The 23,389-nt window shown below is 45.5% G+C and overlaps 1 protein-coding gene across 5 annotated transcripts in view; it reads right to left on the bottom strand.

Moving 5' to 3' along the window:
* The window catches only part of HTR4 (5-hydroxytryptamine receptor 4), a 1,746,991-nt gene that overhangs the window by 598,241 nt on the left and 1,125,361 nt on the right, over positions 1 to 23,389 (bottom strand). The window contains exon 7 of one of the 5 annotated variants that reach the window (XM_069651421.1): positions 17,213 to 17,666. The exons of the other annotated variants lie outside the window; for them this stretch is intronic. Within the exon in view, the coding sequence (XP_069507522.1) occupies positions 17,636 to 17,666 (31 nt within the window). The 3' untranslated portion in view covers positions 17,213 to 17,635. Of the gene's footprint in view, positions 1 to 17,212; positions 17,667 to 23,389 lie in introns of those variants that run through there. 5 annotated transcript variants of the gene reach the window in all.

Below are 23,389 nucleotides of genomic sequence, written 5' to 3'. Positions count from 1 at the left end.
CTACCGGGAGAGCACATGAAGGCAAAATACACAAAATAAAATTCAAAAATTCAACTACACTTGAGACGTCATTGGGCCTCATTACGTGTTTGGCGGTAGCCGTGCCCTTGTTAAGGGCTGGGCTACCGCCAAACTTACTACCGGATCCGACACCCACGAATTTGCCATTACCGGCCCATTACGAGATGAATGGGCCGGTAATTGCCCATTTGCGGGTGCCACCGGTATGGCCGGCCTCTCGATCCCCATTCTGTCGCATAGGGCAGAATGGGGGGTGGGGAGCATGGTTGCACCGGCACTGTTAATAACGGTGCTGGTGCAATCACGAGTTCTGCTCGCGGGTGCCGCTCTGCACGCATGGTCAAATCATGCATGCAGTCCGGCACCGACAAGCAGAACTCGTAATGTGACGGAGATGTAACAATGGCGCCGGTAGCACTACTGGCGCCATTGTTGCCTTTCCGCCATATTCGTAATGAGGCCGATTGACATTTTTAGGAAGAATGTTTACATTAAGGTTCATTCTCAATAGATGATTAGAGTCATCCTGGTAGCTGAAATCCTAATCTTTCACAATTTCAAAGATTCCCTTAGCCTAAGATTGGAATGTTGAAGGGAGTGTGTGGCAAATCAATTTCCGGGGCACCAGTGGTCCAGGGATGAATATCGGTTTCTAAACCATCAATCAGCCCCACACCTCTAGTACATCAGAAGGGATCCAAACAGATTGGAAACACAAGCTAATTATAAGCTTCCCTATCTAATTTTGGTAACGTGGACAGAACGGCAGGCTAATCTCTAAAAGGCTGTGGATCTCTGGTTAGTTGTAACAAAGCAAAATACAATTAATACCCAATGATAAAAGGGACTCTCCAGTCAAGGTTGTGTACAAATATCTACTGTATTAGTATCACAACAAACAGTTCTAGCACACTATAAAATACAACCCATCCTGAAAATGAATGCAGCGGACAGACAGTTTTAAACAAGGAAACGGGATGCACTCTGGATACTGACAGGACGGTAGTATGTATAGTAATTAATCGCAATACTTCAAGGATACTTGGTTTCAACACAAAGGGAGCAATGGATCGTAAAATGTTACTAGGGGCCTTTGGAGAATGACGAGGGGGACAGAACCACAATGTACCTTGTGCTGTAGGAGTTCTTGATGCTCGACAGGGTCGAGTCATTTTCAGGGTGCTTTGCAGCTTCTCCAACAGAGTTCAAGATGGGAGATAGCTAAGGGTATCAGGTGGCAGGCAGTTCGGCGGGCGAAACTGGACGGACGGCTGCAGGCTGGCCTATATGGCAGCTCAGGGTCAGGAATCGTTGTCGGAGTGCTGGTCGGTAGCACTGAAGTACTGGTTGAGGTGTCTCAGATGCTTTAGCGCCTGCGATATAACAACAGTTAGCGGTGTAGTTGGTTGCAGCTCGAGAGGTTTGACTGGCTCAAAAATGTCCTTCAAGGCGGATGTCAGTGGATGTTTGTCGATACACTTCTCCTAGCTTCTTCACAGGGTTTGTGTTGTCCTTTAAGGTGGACAGTCCAAAACTGAGGAGAGTGTTGCAGGCAGCTGCCTTGTCCTTGGTTTGGTTAAGAGACTCTCTAGCAGTTCTCATATAGGAAGCTGCCAGCAGAGCCTAGCAGGGCATGCTATGTGCTGGCTAGGTATTGGTTCTGGATTTGCTGAAGGGTCCTCTGGATTTGGTATCTTCCTCTGCTCCCTGGGAGATGTTCAGAGGAGGGATCTTGCTTCCCTCTTTGAGGTCCTGGCCTTCCTTCACTGGCGGAATATGTAAGGCAGACTGTACCTTCGGCCAGGGTCCAATGATGAGTTCTTTCTTCTGCTTCTGGTGAAGCCTTCAGATGATCTGCAAAAAGAGGGGCTTGACCCTCTTTTAAAGCCAAGTGGACCACAGGGATTGGTGTAGGCTAAGCCTACCTTAATGAACCAAACCTGGGTCACCTCCAACCAGAGTGGTTTGCAACAGAAAGGGTAAAGGGATGAAAACATGTCATACCAAGTGCCACCCATCGTCCTGCCTGTTGTGGATAAAAGGGTCCTTTTTGGTTAATGGAGCTCTCTGTGGTTCCAGGTTGAATGAGTAGATCTCCATTGAAGCTGCGGCAAGGCCAGACTTTCTGTCTCCATCAAACCACATATTTGTACCTTATGAATGGGGTCCCTCTGCGTGGATGACTACCGTAAACACGCAGTCCTAGACATGACATTTCACTGTCAATTGATACTGAGGGCCCGAAATGGCTTCAGGTTAGCACAGTTCATATGAAAGGGTGTTGGAGTTTCCTGTCTCCTTTGTTAGCATCTGCAGCCAGGCCTCATGTGCGCCTGATTGAATTAAACTCTGATTAGCATGCAACGCTGCCACCAGCTACATGGCTCAACAAAAGGACATGGTGGATCCATGGAGCCTGTGTTAGTTAATTAGTTTGGCCATGTCAGGGGGAAAGTTTGGCCCTCTCCCTTCTTGAGATGCATTGTTTACTCCACCTGTCAGATCCCAAATAAATATGACAGGGGGGACTGTCCCTGTAGGCAGTATCCACCCAGAGTACACAGGTCTATGTGTATGTCATGCGGTGAACATAAAACAATGTGTGGGATTAGCTCCACACATTTCTGGAGACTGATCTACCATCATTCAATTTCATTTAAAATTTCAAAAAAAGCCCATGCGAGCGTGCACCCACCTTGCGGATGGTCAAATTCCTCACATAGTGGGTGTCAGATCTGGCACAAATGGAAAGCATAAACAAAACACTGGAACCACAAAGATTTCATCCAAAAGGTCTGGGATCCGGTTCCCTGACTTTTCTGATTGAAATGACTTGAGAGGCTGTAGCCCACAGATCCTAACGTCCAGTCTCCATGTGATGATGCTGTTATGCAAACATGTTCTCGTCCCAGTTCCTTTTTACTTGTTATTGAACTCCTTAATTTTCTTTTGTTACTTTGCTTGAAATTTCTTGGGCAAGTAACGGTTACTTTGCTGTTTTCTTATTCTTGTTGGACACTGTCAGCGGATGGTAAAGCAGAACTCAAGGATTTCTGTGAGTAAAGTACACCTTTTAATGACCCTTTGTTGATAAGATGATTTGGGTTGTAGCTTCTCTTTTAAAGGAACTTGGTGGGGCTTGAAACTATCTACACTAGACTGTGATGCTAATCACTGTTGGGACAGTACCATGGTTGTGTAGTGTCTACTTGCAAAATGCAACACAAATCTTGTGATTTAAATACTGTTTACAGACAAAGAATGTAAAGGTGTATAAAGTGTTCATTAGGAACTACAAAAAAGCTTTGGGTGGAAAGGAAACATTATGCCATTAAATCTTTGGGTACTCGAATATGAATGATTTCATAATTCCCTTTTTGTATGGTTCTGGAAGTCTCGGGAAGGTTATGAAAATATTGCACCCCTCACAGTGCTTATCCTGACTGCGTTCTCCTTTCTTGTCTTTAACCTCCTCCCCATGTTGGGTATTACAGCATTGTAGAGGAGATCGCAAATAAAGCCTGAACTCCAATCTTCCATTTTGAAGTACCAGGAACGTTCACACCGAGATATGTGACGTATGATGAGCAAATAAACCAGCAGAGAGCTGCAGTAAGGCTCTGCCCAGTGCCTATCAGAAGAACAGCAACTAATGAAGTACCAATACCAAGAAAACCATGGACAGTAAGGTATCCATTGAGGAAACCCTACCAACAAATGAAACGAAATGAAGATTGCCTAAGTACAGTCCCGGAAGAAACCAAAAAGGTCTTAATGGAAGACGAATGTTGATGTCACAAGAACCCGGACTGACTCACAGATAGAAGAAATGACGACGAGAGAATGACACAAAGGAGACGAAACGCCATGAAAAAGGATATTGTGAACCTAGAGTGAAAGGACGATGTCAAAATGCAAAGAAGTTTAAGCTGTAAGCAAGATGAAGGCATTTGACCAGTTTACACCTGTAAATATGCTTGGAACCACAAGAAAGCTAAGAAAACAGTGTGGCTTGCTATGCTTAGTAGAAGAATAGTGCGGCAAGCGCCATTATACATAATCTCCATCAAAATAAAGCACAGTATTGTAAGTGTATTTGTACTTTGCACAAGAAACAGAATCAACCCAGGTTACTAAAGGCCAAATAAGAAAAGATTCATATTTAGCAAAATGAGAAGAGATGGCTGAATCGAAACTCGGCAGAGGCAACTCATGCCAGGAAAGCCAAGGTCATACTAATAAAAGAAGCGAAGAGTAGCTACATCTAATTGAAACTGAGAACAGAATATCCTGCCTCTGAAAGGTCGAGATAAGAAGACGTAGGCAGGTGGCAGGCTAAATGAGAATAAAATACACACATTGAGAGAAAAGAGACAAATTCACGGTGTAGGAATCACGTGACCAGCCGAGCAAGAAGAAGTGAGGGTTCACACCTACGTTTGGCACCAGACCAGGAGGAGATATCAGAACTTTTCCAGACATAAGATGCAGTCTCGAGGCCAACCACAGTGAACTAATTGACACGTGGACACTAAAGTGATAATTGATTGTAACCTTAATTGGAGGAATGCCGGGTAACTAGGGGGCACCCCACACCTGGCTGACCATTCTGCGTGCTGCTAAGCAAAGTGGAAAAGTATGCATGGGGTTGGTGGCAACCCAATCACAGTGGACCAAATAATGTAGGGTTCTATAGTTAGTAGAACCAATGAGACGTTGTACTTTTAGTGACGTCTACAATAGTCATTTTCGAAGGAAGGGCTTAGATGCCCACCTGACAGAGTTTACCAAATCCCCTCACTCCATTACCATATACAGATATAGTACCTATATTAAAGTTACCTTTTCCTAACCAATAGAATTGCATGTTAACTTTTGAGTGTTACATGTCAATTATGATGAGTTTTGAGTATGAATGTTACTACTTGTATGAAGTTCGTTGGAGTTGAAGCGAGGAGGACAATCTCATCATTGCAGATTTCCATGACTCCACATTTTTTGTACTGGTCATTAAATGGACTCCCTTTGCCAAACCATTGAGTTGTCCTCATTGATTGGTGTTGGAGTAATTAATCTGCCCCCCATTCATCTCAAGGGTGAAGCTATCTCATCTTAAATCACTCCTGAGCAAGCCTCGGCTCCAAGGGCCTGCCGGATGTCTCAGAGTACAGCATTGATACAGTCTTTTTTCTGAGCACACGTGACTAGTTTGTGGAAAATGATCTCACACATGGACTTACATTGCTGGATCACGTTCTTTGCCCATGCCACACCAAAATTCCCTTCAGAATGGCCTGGAAATAACCCTTCTACCAAATGGCGTAATGGTTGGGCTACTTTTCAGGCCTACAGCGATTTTATCAGAATGGCTGTGGGGTGCTCAAACAATCTAACACATCATACTATCTAACACATCATACTATTGTGTTTTCTTTTAGGCAATACCTCAAATGGCACAAGACCAGAAGTTGACTGTGAAGGACACACTCTTTCCTCAAATTCCTTTCTCCAATCATTATTGTTGGAAACCACCGTCAGTAGTCTGCCAGCAATGTTATGTTAAAACGTTTAACACACCCATTCCTTTCAGGGTGCTTTAAAGCTGGACATTGTGTTATATCCTTCTCACACAACTATCGTTTAATTGTAGAAAAATGTAACTGCAGTCCATCTTTAGATAGTTTGCAAATGGGATACACTTCTCTTTTAAAATAATGGTCATTACTTTTCAGTTCATTCTCTTTGCTCCCTTCATGTCATATCTTAAACTCAGGTCATTTGGAATATACATAAATCAAAACAATTAAGATAATATCATCTTGCATCACCTAACCTCATTGTTCCCAGTAGGTACAGACCAAAACAAGTCCATGAAAGTTGTAGCAACTTGTTCACTATATTGGAGAAGTACACATTTTAAATGAGTTATCACTTTGCCCACAGTCAATACAACAATGCTCTATAATTATTTCAATTTCCATGTGAACTGCAGGCCAGCAATTATTGTGTTTTGCATATGACCGTTTGGATCCCATCCCCCATCATCACTGTTAAGTCCAAAACACTGTTGTATGAAAATGTGTTATTTTATTTGTTCATGGTTAGGTTTATATAGTTCCAATGCCGTCGAAGGTTACATAAGACTTTACATAGAAAGCTGAGAAATTATTTTTCTCTATAACTTCGGGCCATGACAATCCACCAAATCTGGCAAGTAAAATATATTTCCACATACAAACGCTCATGCCAAATTTGGGTAAGGTAGCTCACCTCGATTCTACAATGAGTATTGTGGAGTAGTGGTGTGATGTGCCCTAGAAGATTTTTGCCGTAGTTTAATGTATTCTTAACTCACACTACACCAACACTTGACAAAACTGGGGTAAAATTTGATTTGTTTATTTTTTTTATTTTTTTCATAGTGTAATTGTAGCCTAGAAGCCTGGGGGAGCAGGAGATAGCCACCCATGAGACACTGTGGAACGATGCTTGATTTTGTGTGTCTGTCTTGCAGAACTCGGGGATGGTGGCACTCCATTCCGCTACCAAGTTCCAATTCCAGAGGGTTGGAGTGTGTCAGGAGAAAGTCTGTTTGCCAGTATTTGCTTTTGGGCTAGTTTTGACTCCAACCTCAATGTGGTTTTGCTACGTGAGGACACCCAGTGGAGGTGTGGAGATGTTCTGTCAGGTAAGCCAGTGTACCTTTTGACACTGCTTTGTAGGTGATTCACGCAGTTTTGAATTGGATCCGCACAGGGAAGAGGAGGCAGTGCAACATGCAATTAGTTGGGATATGGCATTGTCGACAGCCTTAAAAAGGGGGGCAGATGTGAGGCTGGGAGCACGGTCAGGAGGGCGTATCCTCAGTCAATGTGGGAAATCACAAAAGCTTGGACCACCATGCTAAAGTCATGCGAGGGAATGAAGGGCTTGCTTTTGCATAGTGTGGCGATTTGTAGCCGAGATCATTTCTGCTTTCTTTGCTGTGTGTTTCTGAAAGGATAGTCTGCTACCAACAATGAAGTCTGAGGATTTGACAGCTTCAGAGTGAATCCTTCTGGCACATATCATCGAGCCATCATTGAAGGAGCTGCTATTTGCAGGGCATTCCAATGTGGATGAATTTAGTCATAGTGGATGGGTGAGCGTGCAGACATCCAGGGTTGGATGGTAGCCAGGCTACCATTGAGAGAAGCAATGTCATGGGAGAGCTGAGTGTCATCAGTATACTGATGGGTGTCTATTTCGGGGTCATTTAGGAGTGCTCCCAAGGGTTCCATATAAAGTTGGAAGGGGTAGCCGATTAGGTTATTAGTTAGCTCACATCCATACTATCATTAAAGTGAGTCTTGGGAAGCAGTGGTGTAGTGTGAATTAAGATTAAACTGCACCACTGCACAAAATGGTGGAGATCTGACTACGCTGCTACTTCACAATCCTCATTTATTTATGCATTTATTGCATTTGTTACACGCCCAAACCCAGGGGGTTTCACAGCGTAGGTTACTCAGAAATCTTCACTGGTTGCAAATAGCGGGAAGGGTTACATACATACAAGGTTACAAAGACATAGTGGAAGCGATAGGGGTAAAGAGTAGATATAGTAAGTTACAGCCAAGCTACTGGTAACAGGCATACCCTGGGTATCAACAAGAAAAGGAGATCATGTTAATGGTTTATAGTGATTATTTCGAATTACATTATTTCGGATGCAAAAATGTCAAAAAAATGTTACCTAAAAAAAATGTTTAATGTCTTTTTTAGTTATTTTTTGTTTAACCCTTTTTTTTACTCGTGAAACAAAAAAAACATGTAAATTAAAAAATAATACATTAAAAAAAAAATTCGGTAACATTTTTTTCGACATTTTTGTCATTCGAACTGGATACCAATGTTAATCCTAATGTTAAAGGCCTTTGTACCGCGCACTGTCACCAATGGAATGGATTCATAGGCGCTAAAGCAATCTTAGGGTAGGGCTAAATGCTATACATTCATATTCCGTAAATTACAGGGCCCGGCAATGATGATTAGTCTTAATCGAATTTGTTGAAGAGCCACGTTTTAATCATTTTCTTGGAACGCTTGCGGGACAGCTCATTTCTAATATGGTCATGTTTTTGCTTTAGTAAGCATGTAAGCTAAATAATATTTTTTTATCGAGTAACAGTTACATTTGTAAAGTGTTGGACTTTGTTTGGATTTGGGAATTAGTATATTGGTCTTTCTACCTTAACTTTGGTTTTCCCAAAGTTTAGAGACTTTGGGCCTCATTACGACCCTGGCGTTAACCATGGCGCTGTTAGCGCCATGGTTGACGCCGGTATTTTACCAACTCCACCATGGTAAATGGTGGAATTACCGCCCCATTCCAAGGTTGGTGGGGCGGTAATTCCCCATTCACCATTGGCCCTTCCCCATTCCCATTTTTGCACCCATAGGGCTCAATGGGAATAGGGAAGGCAGTAATTACGGTACCGCAAATTGCGGTACCGTAATTACCTCGAAAGTCCCTTTGCGGGTTCCTTCCTTAACAGCTGGTAAAACCAGCCATTAAGGTCGGGACCCGCAAAGGGACCTCGTAATTAGGCGGTAAGGGTTTAACGGCGCCGACACCTTTCATGGCGCCGTTAACCCCTTACCGCCTGGGTCGTGATGAGGCCCTTTACCTTTGTTTTGGTGGTAACCTTAGCACTTTCCTTTCCATTGAATGTATACACCTATACATTTGTATCACAGAATGTGCAATTGTGACTTTGTAGTTACTCCATGCAGGAAGATCCCCTTTTCACAGGCTCAAAACTTTGGCAGCATTTTGGAAATCTTCATGAAACCATCCAAAACAAAAAACAGACCCATCTCTGAGTCTTCTCGAAAAATGTTGTAACATTTTATCATCCAAGTCTTAGTCAAACACATCTGCAGAGCTGCAGGTGGCAGGCTCTTTCTGCAAACCAACCCGCCTTTGAGATACTCTACCCCTCCAGTTGTGGAACTAGCCCCCCGGGCAATCAGGGTGGTGGAAGGGCTGAAGGCCTTCGCCAGAACTCAAAGCCAATCCCCAGCCAATAAGGGCTGGCAACGTACCCTGCTAATAAGTGATGCGTTCCCTTCCAGCCCAGGAGCCTCTCTCTCCCCTCCTGCAGCAGCTGTTCCATCCTCGAAGCTATGTGATTAAAGAGAAGAAGCGGAGAGTGGCGGCACAAGTGTTGTGGACGAGGGAGAAGGGCCCTTGAAGTGGGCCTCAGAAGGCTTCGCAAGAACAAGCGCTCTTTTCATCTCTCTGTGATTTCCTGGGCTGCGCTCAGAGCAATGGGCCAGGCTGCCCCATGCGGAAGCTATCCACGGGTGTAGGTCTCCTTGCTTTGGCCTTTTGCATAGCACCGGCATGCTGTCTTCCGGCTGCTTCTGGGCACTATCAGGTGGTGCTTCATGCTGGACTTACAGAAGGCAAGGCCCAGGCAGCCACAGGGAACACAGCGAGCATCCGTGCACCACGGGGACGGTGATGGGGCGCCGGGACATAGCGCCCTGAATGGGCCCCAAACGCTCTTTGAAAGGCGGGATAGAGGGAGTTTCACCATGGCTTCCACATCGGCACCTACAGATAAACGCACAGTAACTGTTGTAGGTTATCATATGACTTTTGTGTTAAGACTCACAACAGCTTGTGCAAAGAACCTCACAGTGACAATAGTGCAGCAGGAAGCATCCAAATGGCTTCTACATGTAATCATCATGACTTCCATTGGGAGTCCCCTGGCAGTATTTAAGGGCGACCTCACAATAACTTCTATTGGCATCCTAAACATCACTTTTCAAACGTACCTAAATAGGAAATGCTACAGTGGTTTCTGAAGAGAAATTCAAAATAACCTTACTATGGAATCTCCATGGTAAACCTCACTACTGCCTTCAACAGGGATCCACACAATGGGCATCATTACGAGTTTGGTGGCAGCCATGGAGCTATTAGCTTTTGCCTCCAACCCAGGCTCCTATACCGGGTTCCTGCAATGGGGACTTACCTGGTCATTCCGACATAGGAGGACCCGGTAAATCCTCCTTGCAGGAACCATTCCCCATTCCCATTTGAGCCGCATAGGGCTCAATGGGAATGGGGATGGAGGTAACAACGGGCACATTATAAGTGTCCCGTTGTTACCTCCCTCTTCCCCTCGCAGGAGCTGGAAAAGACATCTGGTTTCACCAGACGTCTGATCCGGGTTCCGCGAAGGGAACCTCGTAATACGCGCTCCTGGAATGAAGGTGGGCGGTCCCGTACCTGCCCCCTTCATTCCGGGAGCGCAAGGGTCGTAATGAGGCCCAATGTCACTGTTAGGTCCCATGCCATGCACTCCCTCCCAGAGCACTATGCACTCTCCTTTTCTGATCAGCACTACGCTCTGATTGTTCTTCACTACAGGCGGCAGGCAAGCACTTACACACTCTCTCCCTAACCCTCATTCCCTGCCTTACACAGACAGATCTTCCATGAGCATTTATCCTTTCTCCCTTTTACACTTTACCCGCCTCTTCTGCCCTTTTTATATTCTCTCACACACCAGGGTCCAGATCTCCTTAGTGGGGCACAATGCGGCACTCTCCAGGCAGGACTTGGGATTGTTAAGGCATGACTGTGTTGACTAGCGCAGTATATAAAACTCTAAACATAACATAACAGAGAACCTTATAATGACTTCTAAAGGTACCCTAAGAATAATACATAGGCAGCCTATGTTGACATAGGCAAACGCATCACAATACCTTCTATCTAGAACCTAGTCATGGCACCCATATGGAGCAGAGCAATGATCGTGAAGGAGAACCTCACTGCTTCGATAGGGGATCCTGATTCCCAAGGCAGCCTTAAAACAATCGTAGAGTGAATCTCTACATGACCTCTGTAGGAATAGTAACACTCACTGACTTTTGTGGCGGGTCCTGGCAGTTTCCATGGGTTACTTCTGAAGATCAGTCACTGGCAACCTCACAATAACATCCATAGAGGACATTAAGTAGGTCTTCCCTAGAGAAATCCCACAACCTATTTCACCTTCATGATGCCTTATTAGAACCTTCACTAATTGGTTCTAAGGGAATTATCGCAGTCACCACTGGGCGGAGACATATACAGTCTTCAACAAACAACTTTACATTGATTTCTAGTCTAGTGAACCCCAACATTACTTCCTCATGAGATGTTCCTCACCATCACCCCCATAGGGAAAGCCATTGTATAAAGATATGTCAACATATCTTCACAATCAGGGCCCAAGATTTGAATTTAAAATGTTACTATTTTACTCCCTAGTTTGGGAAGCTCGGCATAAGAGGATTTTTAGCAGAGTAAAAATGAATTCCTCAATCCTGGCAGGCATCATTTTAGGCAACTGAAAGTATGCCTTTTTTCTTGGACTCCAAACATTCGTTGTAGCTTACGAGTCCCATAGATGAAAATCCTTTTTATTATTATCATTATATTATTGTAAGATTTATAAAGCGCGGACTATGGCCCAAAGGCATCTAGGCGCTGAGAGGGAGGGCAGCTCACACACAAGAAACAAGCCTCCTAGTAAACTAAGGAGCAAAGAAAGACCTTAATGAGTTAGGCCCTCGTTACGACCCTGGCGGAAATCGCGGTGCAAAATGCACCATGGAGCACGGCGGAAAGCTGCCGATAGCGCCATGGGGGTTGGCGGATTTTCCGCCCCATTCCGACCTTGGCGGGGCGGTAAATCCCCATCCCCCATTTTACCCTTCCCCATTCCCATTTTTGCCCCATAGGGTATGATGGGAGTGGGGAAGGCGTTAATTACGCCACCTCAAAATACGGTGGCGTAATTAACGACAAGGTCCCGTAGCGCCATGGATTTCTCTGCCCGGAAAAACCAGGCGGAAAACGCTCCATGGCGCTACGGAAACTCGTAGTAGGGCGGACGGGTCCGCCGCGAATAACGCTGGCGTAAACCCACTCCGCCAGGGTCGTAATGAGGCCCTTAGTCTTTAGTGCTTTCCCGAAGGGGAAATATTCAGCCCAAACTCTCAGATATAGTGGAAGGGCATTCTACAGGCTGGGGGCCAGCACTGAAAAGGATCGGTCGCCAAGGCGCTTTCAATGAATATTTGGGATTTTGAGGAGGACATGCGTTTCGGAACGGAGACTGGGTACTGGACAGTACATTTCCAGTTTCCTTGTCAAATAGTGAGGGCCAACCTTATGGAGGGCTCGATGGACAGTACACAGAATCTTAAACTTGATCCGCGCTCCCACCGGGAGCCAGTGGACCCGATGAAGAAGAGCAACAGAAGGAGTCAAACAATCGCGCTGCTAGATTCTGAAGGACTTGCAGCCCCTGGATCTGGTACTTGGGTTGTCTAAAATAGATCCCATTACAAGTCTAAAGAGCCCATTATAGTGGATGTGACCAATGTAATACGATTTTCCAAAGGAAGCGGGGCCAGAATGTTCGTCAGAGCTTTCAATTTACCGAAGCCAGCACTGCAGATGGCAGAAATCTGGGCTTCCCGTGATCCATTAGGAAGGAGTTTCACGCCAAGGCTCTTAACCGAAGCACAAGGGGCAGGACATGGGCCGAGAGATCCAGGACAATATTGAGAATTCCAGAGGTGGTCTCTTCCCTGAGGCCCAACCACCAGTACCTCTGTTTTGTTTCCATTTAGTTGCAGCCAATTGGCCGCCATCCAAGAATCCACTTTCTTCAGGTAGTCATGCAGCTTTATCATATAGAATGTCTACACAATAAGCAGCATCGTCGAGATTCTACGCGGATGGCGCTGCTCATGCCACTGGCGTGAGCAAGCCGCCCGAGCAGTGCCTGTGGCATACACTGTCAGGCTCAGGTGTCCCTGTTACTCCCTGGTTTTCCTTTGTTGGATTTATTGTCCTGATTTTAGGGAGTAACATAGCTATTAATAGCGGTCATCCTGGACAAAGCCCTAAAGCTGGGCTGTAGTGCATTGAGCGCTTGTCTCCCGACTCGTTCTGGACTGGCTGAAGCGATTTGAAAGATTTTTGTATTTGAAAGAATAGGTTTCATTTTGGTCCACTCCAGAGTGCCACTCTTTCTTATTTGCTCGTAACAGTAATGTTCATAAGGAAACCAAAATGTGCTTAAGTGGTAAATGTCAAAAAGAAGGTACAGGGCATCCCCAGATCACTTCTAAAGGGACCATTACCGTGACATATAAAGATCCTCACAACCTCTATACAGAACCTCTGCAAGAAGAAAAGCAGCCAGTAGCAATGAAGTGCATTGACAGCAGATACAAAGTTATCTTTGTCCCCTGACAACCAGGCAAATCTGCCCTCAGTCTTAGTCAAAGCAGGGCCTATAAGTACCACAGTTTGCCAATGGGTCCCAAGAGAGAATATTCACACTAACCACTAAAACTGCCAGTATGGTTGGTAAAGTACAACAATAAACTGTTGTCAGTTTAATTAGAAGTTCTATACATTTTATTGCAGCAAAAGGAGCAATGTAATAAGGTACAGTGGAAATGGAAATAATCTTGTGTCTCTATATAGGAAGATACAGATTTAAATGTATGGCGGTATCTTCTATAAGGGACACTGGGCCTCATTACGAGTTGGGTCGTAGCCCTGAAATGCTATTACCGCCGCATTTAAGGGTCCGCCCAATCTCGAGTCTGGCAGCATTTACCCCCAGCTCCACAATTGTGCTGAAAATTCCCCATTGAGTCCAATGGACCCAATGGGGAATTACATTTACTCCCCAACCAGTGATCTCGCTGGAATACCGCCAGACGAGTTGGCGGTAACGCAAATACAATTGGGTGGTATCTCAGTCGGGATGCCGCCCATTCGTTTTTCGGCCCAAAGACACCTACCAGGGCCAGCCATTTATTTTCAGGGTGTAGGCTCAAGTTTACCCAGGCATAGGGGGAATACCATCAGATCATTGGTATTGAGAGCACGGGGATGGCATGGCTCTCTCACACACAGTGCTGAACAATTCATCTCCTCTCAGTGGTCAAATAGAACGACGGCTTAATCAAACCAGGCTTTCACAGCACGCATAGGTTCACTGCTCCGGATGGAAGAGTCATCATCCAGTGGACACTGAGGATAAAGCGACATGCTATCTTTAGTACTCCCTGCAAAAGACCACCAGGACTTGTCTGTGGCTGGGCTTCACCTTCGGGACAACCGCGGGGTCGTGGCGCTCAGGTCACGCCTGGGTACGAATGTGGTGACTTTACTTCTTACCATAAAAATACCATATGACAGCCTATGCGGTAGAGTTTATCCTTGCACAAGGCAGTCAAAGCGACGTCTGCTCATGTCCGGCCAGGGAGGAACCCTCTGTAGAACTGCTCACCCATGGATGATTGGAGGAACACTACGAAGACTTGCTCAGATCTCACCATTGGGTGTCCTGCTGATCATGATGAATCTGAAGACTCGGCCCAAACGTGAGCTGCACCGCTTCTATGCCTACACCATTCACATCAAAGCGCATTAGACCGTGGCGCAACCAGGTCATCTGCAAAGGGGTCCATTATCATGCCCTGCCATATCAGGCGAAGAAACAATTTTGTGACAGCATTGCTAGCAAACCATACATTTTCCAAAAATGTATAGACAAGGTCAAAAATATATGCCGATACTTCCCAGGTCTAGCTCTATAGTGACATCAAGAAAGAGAGTTTTAAGACACACTCTCTGAGTACACAACAGTGTCATGAAGAATGAATGCCAGTGGTTGGGATACAATTGCAGATTTCTGGGTGTTTAATTTTGTTTTCCAGATTTGTGCCCATGCTGGTGTTGGAACTTTTACTTTGAATTCCAAGGATAGTCAATTTTTGCATTTGACTCTTGGGTGATAATTTTTCCTAAAAACTTTACATAAATTAGGTGCAACATTGTTTTGCATGGAACATGAATATATTATGAACATACTTCACCGGGCACCACTCATGTCCCGCAAGAGATGTATTGGGTACCCCATAATTACTATGGTCCGCTTTGTCAAAAAAGAAGCTCTTATGTATTGCATAGAGTAGCTCCACCCTGTTACCATATCACATCTGCTACCATTAAGCCCATTGCAGCAATCTAGTTCTCCTTTTAGATGTTGTTGTTAGCGGCATAGTGGATCTTTTGAGGCATTGCTAGGGGATTGGGGGCTTGGGGGACTATAACCACGGGTCTTTTGGTTGTAGCCCTGGATAGAAGCTCAGGTGCTACAGCCAAAGGGCTAGCCCCGAGTCCTGACAGTCCTGCCATTAGCATAACCCCAGATATTTTCCAGACCTAGCAACACCCCTGGTGCAGGGAATGACCATAAAAGGAAGGTCACCCAACCACAAATTCACTGGTAGACGGTGCGTAGTTTCAAAGATTAGGGCCCGATACATGGAATTTTTAGTGCGGTACAAAACGACTTTGCACTCGTGCAACACTGACAACAAACACCCTGATTCACAGAGTGGTGCAAAGCGTACTTTTTGCAGTGCAAAGTGACTTTGCACCACTGCCAAGTCTGTGCAAAGTCACTTTGCACTGCAAAAATATACTTTGCACCGCTCTGTGAATCAGGGTGTTTGTTGGTAGTTTAAAGTCACTTTGCAATTGTGTTTGCCATCATGGTAGATTCACTTTTCTCCTATTAATCAACATTAGCTAAAGCCAAAGTCTGGCGGTATCATGATATTCTAAATATATGGGAGAATTGATGTCATTCTGTGATTACAAAGTCCAGTGCAAGCCACACTTTCTTGCTGTTTCATAGGAAAGAATTAGCATCGCATTAATTAGCAATGATCATCGCCTTCCAAGTCTATAAAGGCCCAAATTAGGCTGCTGCCAGGAGGACAATGCTTTAAAAAGTTATGAAGACTTAGCTTGAGAGATGTTGCCTTTAATAGTTTTGCTCAGGGACATAAATTCCCCCTTAGTAATTAATTCTCATATGTGACCTCTTTGATACAAAGGTGGGCATATCTGCCTTTTTGAAGATTCTGGGTGAAGCCTAAACCTCTATTTTGTGTCTGCTATTTGAATATCTGGATTAACATGTCTAGTACCTAACAACCTGAAAAATCTCCTCCCGGGAAGCTGTAGAGGCTAAAATGAAAAGTGATCTGACATTCTTCAGGTCAAAATAAAATCGGATATAATGGACACAGGTGTGCTGTGCCCCCTGCTTCCACCCAAGCAGCTCCACTGATATGCACAGATCATTTATAGCGCAAGAGCAGCACCAGAGAGAAATAATATCATGAACGACTGATCCCAAGAGAACTATTGCAATGCAAATTCAGCTATCAATTTGCATGAATTACTGGGCGCAAATAAGCATGCATTACAGAACACATCTGCTTTAGACTTAAAATATATGTCTACACACCTAACAAATACATCCCTTGGGAATGGGAATGACTTTTTTACCTGAATATGTATTTACTCCCAGCCTCAGAATGTAAGGATTAAGCACGATGATGGGGTACACAAAGCGTGAGGACTGGAGACATTCTGAAAAGCACACGGGTGGGCGGGGCTAGTTGAGTGTGAATTGGGAATAGAAATTGTCTGGGTGAACGATATAGGTTGTTTGTCTAAAGATGTTGGAAGAACAGTAATATGTTTTGTATGTTTTGTTGAAAAATGTCAATAAAGATAAAATGGGAAAAATTAATTGCTCCCACAACAAAATCTGATCTGGGGCTGTGGTTGGCACTGCAACCTCTCATGCTGACCCTTTCTTATAGACACTCAAGAGCCGCTTCTGCGTCTGAGGCTCTGGGCCAATCTATATGGCCCAGACATGGAGGTGGAGTTACTGAAAGAGAACTGCAGGACACAGACCTCGATAAAGCACTGAAGGTGAAGGACCTGGTATTTTCAACTGGTAGTGGGATCAGACATGGATGCCTCTTGTCACCCCACTCATTTTTGCATATTATTTCATTTCTTTTTTTATGATTTTCCAAAGAATCACATTTTTACTGAGGTCTAATCGGTTAACCATAAATACACTAATTTACTGGAGTGATCAAGCTCGATTGGAGCAAATGTTCTTGGCATAGGCAAATAGACCTTGTGAATTCATACAACATTGCGAGCAAATCCTTTTTAACTGTGGAAATGTCAGACACAGGTCGATCGCAGCATGGACTTCTTGGTACCAGGACCCCGCAGTGTGATTTATTCCCCTACAGCTTCTTCGTAGATCTGGCGTGGTGATCCTGGTTGGCCTCACACTGGGGTGGTTCAGTAACTTATGGTGGCCAGTGCCAAGTGATGCTGTAGCATGAGAAGCTCATCTTCTGCAAAGGTGGCACCTGAAAGTGAAGGACTCCCTGTTTCCATCGTGTTCTCTCTGGAAAGATACTCGTGAAGGGAATCAGTTGGAGTTTCCTAGGTCTAGGTTGGTAGTGGGCAGTCTGGGTACATAGACTCCTTTCCGCTGGTACCCATGGGCATTGTCCACCCACAGACCCTGCTGTGTCTTCAGTCCCGCTTAGCACTGAGGTCTGAGGGCTTCTGTGCCTCGATGTCCAATGTGGTCTTCGTACCTTTAACTTCTTCGGCACAGAAATCAGATGGGGTCACATTGGCTTTAGCTTAAGTCCCAACTTCCTGATAATCCACTTTGCTAAAAAAAAAATAAAGTATCCCACACTTGGTTAAACATCTTACAAGACAAGGCACTAAGACAAAAGAAACGCAACTGCATTGTCTCTATTGCTGAATTGTTTAAGTGAAAAATTATTTTTTACAAATATTATCTGGCAGGTTTGCTTTCCTTGATTATGCATATTGTTTGTTCCCTTAAACCCATTGGTAACTACTGAATTAGCCGCTCAGACAGGCCGCAAGCCAACACATGTCAGACATGGGACTAAGTTCCCAGGGCATCTCTGATTATAAATCATATTTCAAGTAGGAATGCACTGTTAATACAAGTTACTCCTCATTGATGAGCCTCAACAAGGCCGAAACATGTCTGGGGATGCTTGTGGTCTTGTGTTGAAGGGGTGTGACCTAGCAGTTCAGACTGGACTGCCCCTTTTAGAGTAGGAACAAACCTGAATGGCATATCGTCCTTTCCCTTTTGTAATGGCTTCACAGATGAAGAACCATGGTCTGGAGGGTTGCCCAGAGCAATGCCAGAGGATAAGATTCATTCTAAACCTTCCAGTCATCACCTCTTCTGTTTTGCTATTTCCCATGCTATGGTATATAGAGCTACGAAGCAACGTCGATGGTAGTTAGGCGCTTGGCCAGGTACGGTAGCATACCTTGCTGCTCCTGGTACATGTCCCAGTGTCAGTGACTCTCTGCCTTTGCTGTCCCCGCACCTTTCCTTTGCATCTATCATTGACTCTGGTGACTGCAAACTGTGGTAGTGGCATCCCGCCCCCTCTGCCAGCCAGAGGCTCGAGAAGGACCTGACCACAACAGACTGTGACCCTCCCCGGGCCACCAAAGCCACTGGAAGGTTGACAGCTCCATCACCCTCATTTGGTTGCTATCCCCCACTTTTTTCATCTTTGGTGAAAGTGTTGTGAAGACGTCTCAAGTTTGGAGCAAGGGACCAGGAGAGAACGACCCTCTCACTGCAGGAGAACATCATGATCGCAAGTATACTGTTGGCTAATAAGTAAAGGCTGCTGCAATTACATCCCAGGTGATAACCCACAGCCTAGTGTGTTCCAAGTGGTTGATGGACACATAGTTCAACGTCATGATTACCTGGATTTTGAAAATCCTATGGTTTTCACTGGTAATGAACGAAAAGATCGAATCTAAAATGCCAAATGTATGTTTAGTGTGCAATCCGCATGATAGATTAGATCTTTTGCCCATAATACCGAACAGAGGAGCAGGGGTTGCAGGGGTGTCCCCCGCTTCTCCAGTTTGGTATTATGTATTAAAGGTGTCCAGCTCAGCTGCCAGGAGAACAATAAATCATTGTGCCCAGCCCCCAGCTCAAATGTCCTGGCAGCGGGACACCTCCCGTATGCCACCCTCATTGACAATGACGGTGCCAAAAGGGAGGTATTCCGCTGCAAAGACACGGACTTTGCTAAGCAGGAACACAACACACGGCAAACAGGTGTCCATGTCCCACCCCGCTCGGAGCCACTGCAGCAGCTGCAGCCTGGAGCAGTGCAGGGCACGGGCAGCAGACAATGCTGCCTGCCCCTCCAGCTCCAGTCCTGAACACATTCACTAGTTTGACTTCAGATAGAAGTCAGATCATTTATTTCTGAAGTCGCACTAGTGAATGCACTCGGGGCTGGAGCTGTAAGGGCACACAGGAGCATTGACTGGTGATGTTTATTTCTGGGAATCTATGATAAACACTAGCTTTATCATACATGCTCATAACAAAAGCCATGCCACAGTAAGAAAGGGCTAGACTGGCTGCCCCCAAACCCCAATCTAGGCAAGTAATAATGCATAGCGTGCTTGGTTTAAAAGCAAGCATGATTTGTGTTATTACTTGGCTAGAATGCATTTGGGGACAGCCCAGGCACGGCGTCAGGCCCTTTAAACTTTTTCAAATGAAAGGGGCCTCGAGCCTTGGACAGGGACCAGCAACTGCCCCATTTTCCAGTTAACAGTCTTGTAACATGGCAATATATGAATTTCTCTATTTTCCTTCTGGGGCTTAAATTGTGTGTTTTGCAGCATTCACAATCTGTGTTTTCTCTTCCCACTGTATATACAGAAGTGTTATCACCCGATTGCCTTCTAACACTGGTTCCTCCACATCAGCCACTCACTGACAAAGAAGAGTTTAGAGCTCTTCACTGCACAGTTAGTGTTTAAGCTCCCTGCCGGCTGACCTTCTCATAATAATCGGCTGCTATTAGCATTATCTTGGCCACCATTGTAATGCATGCACTGGCGTAACAGGGACCCCTGCAGCCCCCATGGTGCAGGGGGCCCACTAGCACATGTCCTGGGAGGGGGCAACACTTGAAAAAAATGAAAAAAAAGATTTTTTTCAAAATCTTTTTTTTTTTAATTTCTTTTTTAAATCACTTTGCCTTCATAAAGAAATTATTTCTGTAACAGAAATAATGTCTTTATGAAGTCAGAGTGACTTCAAAAAGAAACAATCAGCCTCATTACAAGTTTGGCTGTAGCCTTGCCGGTAAAACCACCAGGCTGCCGCCAAACTTTTTTTTTCCAGCATCCACGAATGGGCAATTACCGGGTCATTACGGCCCCGCCGGTTCTGGTAATTGCCCATTTGCGGGTGGTGGAAAAAAAAATGCTCCCCATTCCCATTTGATCCCCATAGGGTTCAATGGGAATGAGGAGATCGGATGCATCGGCACCATTTATAATGGTGCCGGTGCACCCGACATGCTCTGCTCACGGGTGCCGGTATGCCCGCCAGGTCAGACCTGCCGAGCGGGAAGGCACCCTCGAGCAGAACTCATAGTTTGCCGGTCTGGTAACAACAGTACCGGCAAGCTTACCGGTACCGTTGTTACCGGACCGGCAAACTTATACTGAGGCCCAATTTCTTTTTGAAGTAATAGGGCTCCACTCAACCCTATGACGTGTGTGTGTGAGTGTATGGTGAAAGGGTGCACACTTAAATGTATGGGCGGCGGCCCGGGTGTGCCTGCATGGTGACAGAGTGCACACTTAAATGTAAGGATGGCTGGTGTGCATGCGTGTATACAGTGAATGGTGTTTGTGCTTGTGCTCAGGGGCGCAACAAAACCTACATTTCAGGGGGCTGATGCTTCAAATGTTGGGGGAGGCGCTAACTTCACGGGTGGTGGGGGAGGCAAACTTTTTTGTGTGGGGGCGTCTAATTTCTTTACACATTTTAATGAGACTATTCTAGTGCAGCTTCAATGTTACAAGCAGTTAACTCTCTCCTTTAAGTGTGAAAGCACCCACTTATGAACTGTTGTGAGAATGAACAGTCTCCTGTTCCCTTTCTACACTTCCAATCACTTTCCTGCCATGAACGTGCTAAACACACATCACAATTCCAATTGCCTAAAAGATTTGCCATTTGAATGCAGGTACTAACAGTGAAATGCTTTATGTTAGTAACTGCTTGGCCCTTGTTAACCCAGGTGCCGTTTAACATTGGTGTCCTGTTCTGTCCGGCAACTGCTCTGAAGGTCAGCCAGGTTGAGTCAACATAGCCCAAAATTACTGGGGGTGAGTGCTGCAGCCCATTCAACTGAATATTGTTAAGACCCTACTTGTGTTTAATGCCTTAATTACTTATTGGTAATCGTCATTACTCCTAGCCCTATTCTTCCTTGTCCCTGTAATTGTGTATGAGGCAGTACTTGCCTCATACACAAGCACTGGGATGAGGTAGAGGTACATGAAGGTAATGCCTGATTTAGCTACCTGTATCTTCATTACTCCTAATCCCACTCTTTCTCATCCCAGTACTTACCTATGAGGCCAGGACCCTCAAACGCAAGCTCTAGGACAAGGAGGAGGGACGTGGAGGTAATTCTGGGCCAAGGAGCTGATTTTGGAGGTTGGGGTAGGGCATTGGAGGGAGAGGGCATATCTGGGAGGTGGGATTGTGCGATAAATCATAATGGTTGTCCATGTCCAGGCTAAGCAGGCATGGTATGTGGTATTAGTGGCTAGAGGGGCATTTTGGTGCAGCCAGTCTAGTTATTCTTCAATTTGGTATGACTTTTATTTAACTGCGCATTTCTGATAAAGCACTCCTGCTAAGTGTAATTACCTGGCTAGATTGGCATTTGGGTGCTGCCAGTCTAGCCATTTCTTACTGCAGCATTGTATATTTTTTTGAGCATCTGTGATAAAATGATATGCTAGAAGTCTATTATAACACGCCTGTACACAAGTGATTCTTGGTGCGACAAGCAATGGAGTGAAGACAGAGGGAGTGACAAGACAAATGATCTTACTAGGCCTTGTGTCATTCAAATTGTGCAAGTGCGAGAATGAGAAATGCAAGGGGAAAGGGAGGGGGGAGTGCAAGAAAGAAGGGTGGGGAAACCATGGCTGTAATGCTCTGAGTAAGTGCAGCCAGGACAGTGAAGCTCTGGGTAGTGAAAGGAGAACAAGGGACTGTAGGGTTACAGTTACAGTCCCTAAGTGCGTGGTAGGCCATCGGCAGTGCAAGGGTGACTGATCAAGAAAGAGCCTGGACTCAGTGAGACTCTGAGGGTAGCCAAGCAACCAGCCGGTACATCAGACAGGTAGGTCAGGTAGGTCAGCTAGGTCAGCAGGGGAGGAAAAGAGCAAAAGCAGAGGAGAAGAGGAAAGTTTTGAGCTGCTTCCAGACATCAGGTGGTCCGCTAAAGTTTGAGAGGGGCAGGGAGGCCATTCCAGAGGGAGGAATCTGCAGAGGTGAGAGATCTTCCACCCCCACTCTCTGCCTGAAGAAGCATCTAGCCCTTAGAGAGTTGGAGGTAGCCGGTTGAAGGGCTAGAGAAAAAAGGTGTTTTGGAAGAGAGCGTTGGTTGTAGTGTGGGCCCGACCCCAGAAAGCCTTGTGGACAATGCAAAGGGCCTTCAACTTTATTCTTGCAACCACCTAAAGCCAGTGGAGATATTTCAGGGCTGTAGAGATATGATCCCTGGGCTTGTGGCCAAGGACAAGTCTTGCTCGCTGTCCTGTTCTGGATAAGTTGCAGAGGGCGGAGAGTAGAGGAATGTAGCTTGAGAAAGAGGCTGTTGCAGTAGTCCAGCCTAGAGAGAAACAGGGCTCTGGAGACAGTGAGCTTCTGGGGGAAAGTGAGAAAGGGAAGAGTCCCTTTGAGGAGGAGCAGCTGGTAGGTAGTGGGACCTCTTGGCGACTTCCGAGATGCGAGAAGAGAAAGAGAGAGTAGAGTTGAAGATGACACAAAAGGTTTTTTGCCTATCAGGAAGGCGAGGGAAGAGGGCCCAAGGTGGGTGGCCAGGGTGAGAGAGGGAAAGCAGGGGCAGGGGTCCCAATGAGAAGGATCTCCATCTTAATGGCACTAACGTCAATATTGTTGGAGGTCCACCAATCCTGAATCATGGATAGACAGTCAGGAATGAGCAAGGGATGAGAGGAGCCTGAAGGAAAGCTGAGTGCCATTCGCATAACACTGAAAGTTAGAGGAGAAGGTAGAGATCAGGTGGGCCAAAGGGGCCAAGTAGAGGTTGAAAAACCAGGGTGAGAGGATAGAGCCCTGGGGAATGCCACAGGAAGAGAGAGAGAGAGGGGATGGAAAAAAAGGGACCAAGTTGGACATGGGAGGGGCATTCCAAGAGGAAGGAGATCAGCCACTCCAGACCCTGATCCGTGATGCCCAGGTTCTCACATAATTGATTGATCAGGATGGCGTGGTTGACTGTGTCGAAAGTTGAGGAAAGATCA

The sequence above is a fragment of the Ambystoma mexicanum genome, chromosome 3p (genome assembly GCF_040938575.1).
Source record: "Ambystoma mexicanum isolate Mex_15411 chromosome 3p, UKY_AmexF1_1, whole genome shotgun sequence".
Lineage (NCBI taxonomy): Eukaryota > Metazoa > Chordata > Amphibia > Caudata > Ambystomatidae > Ambystoma > Ambystoma mexicanum.
This window is presented reverse-complemented; position numbering and strand designations above follow the sequence as displayed.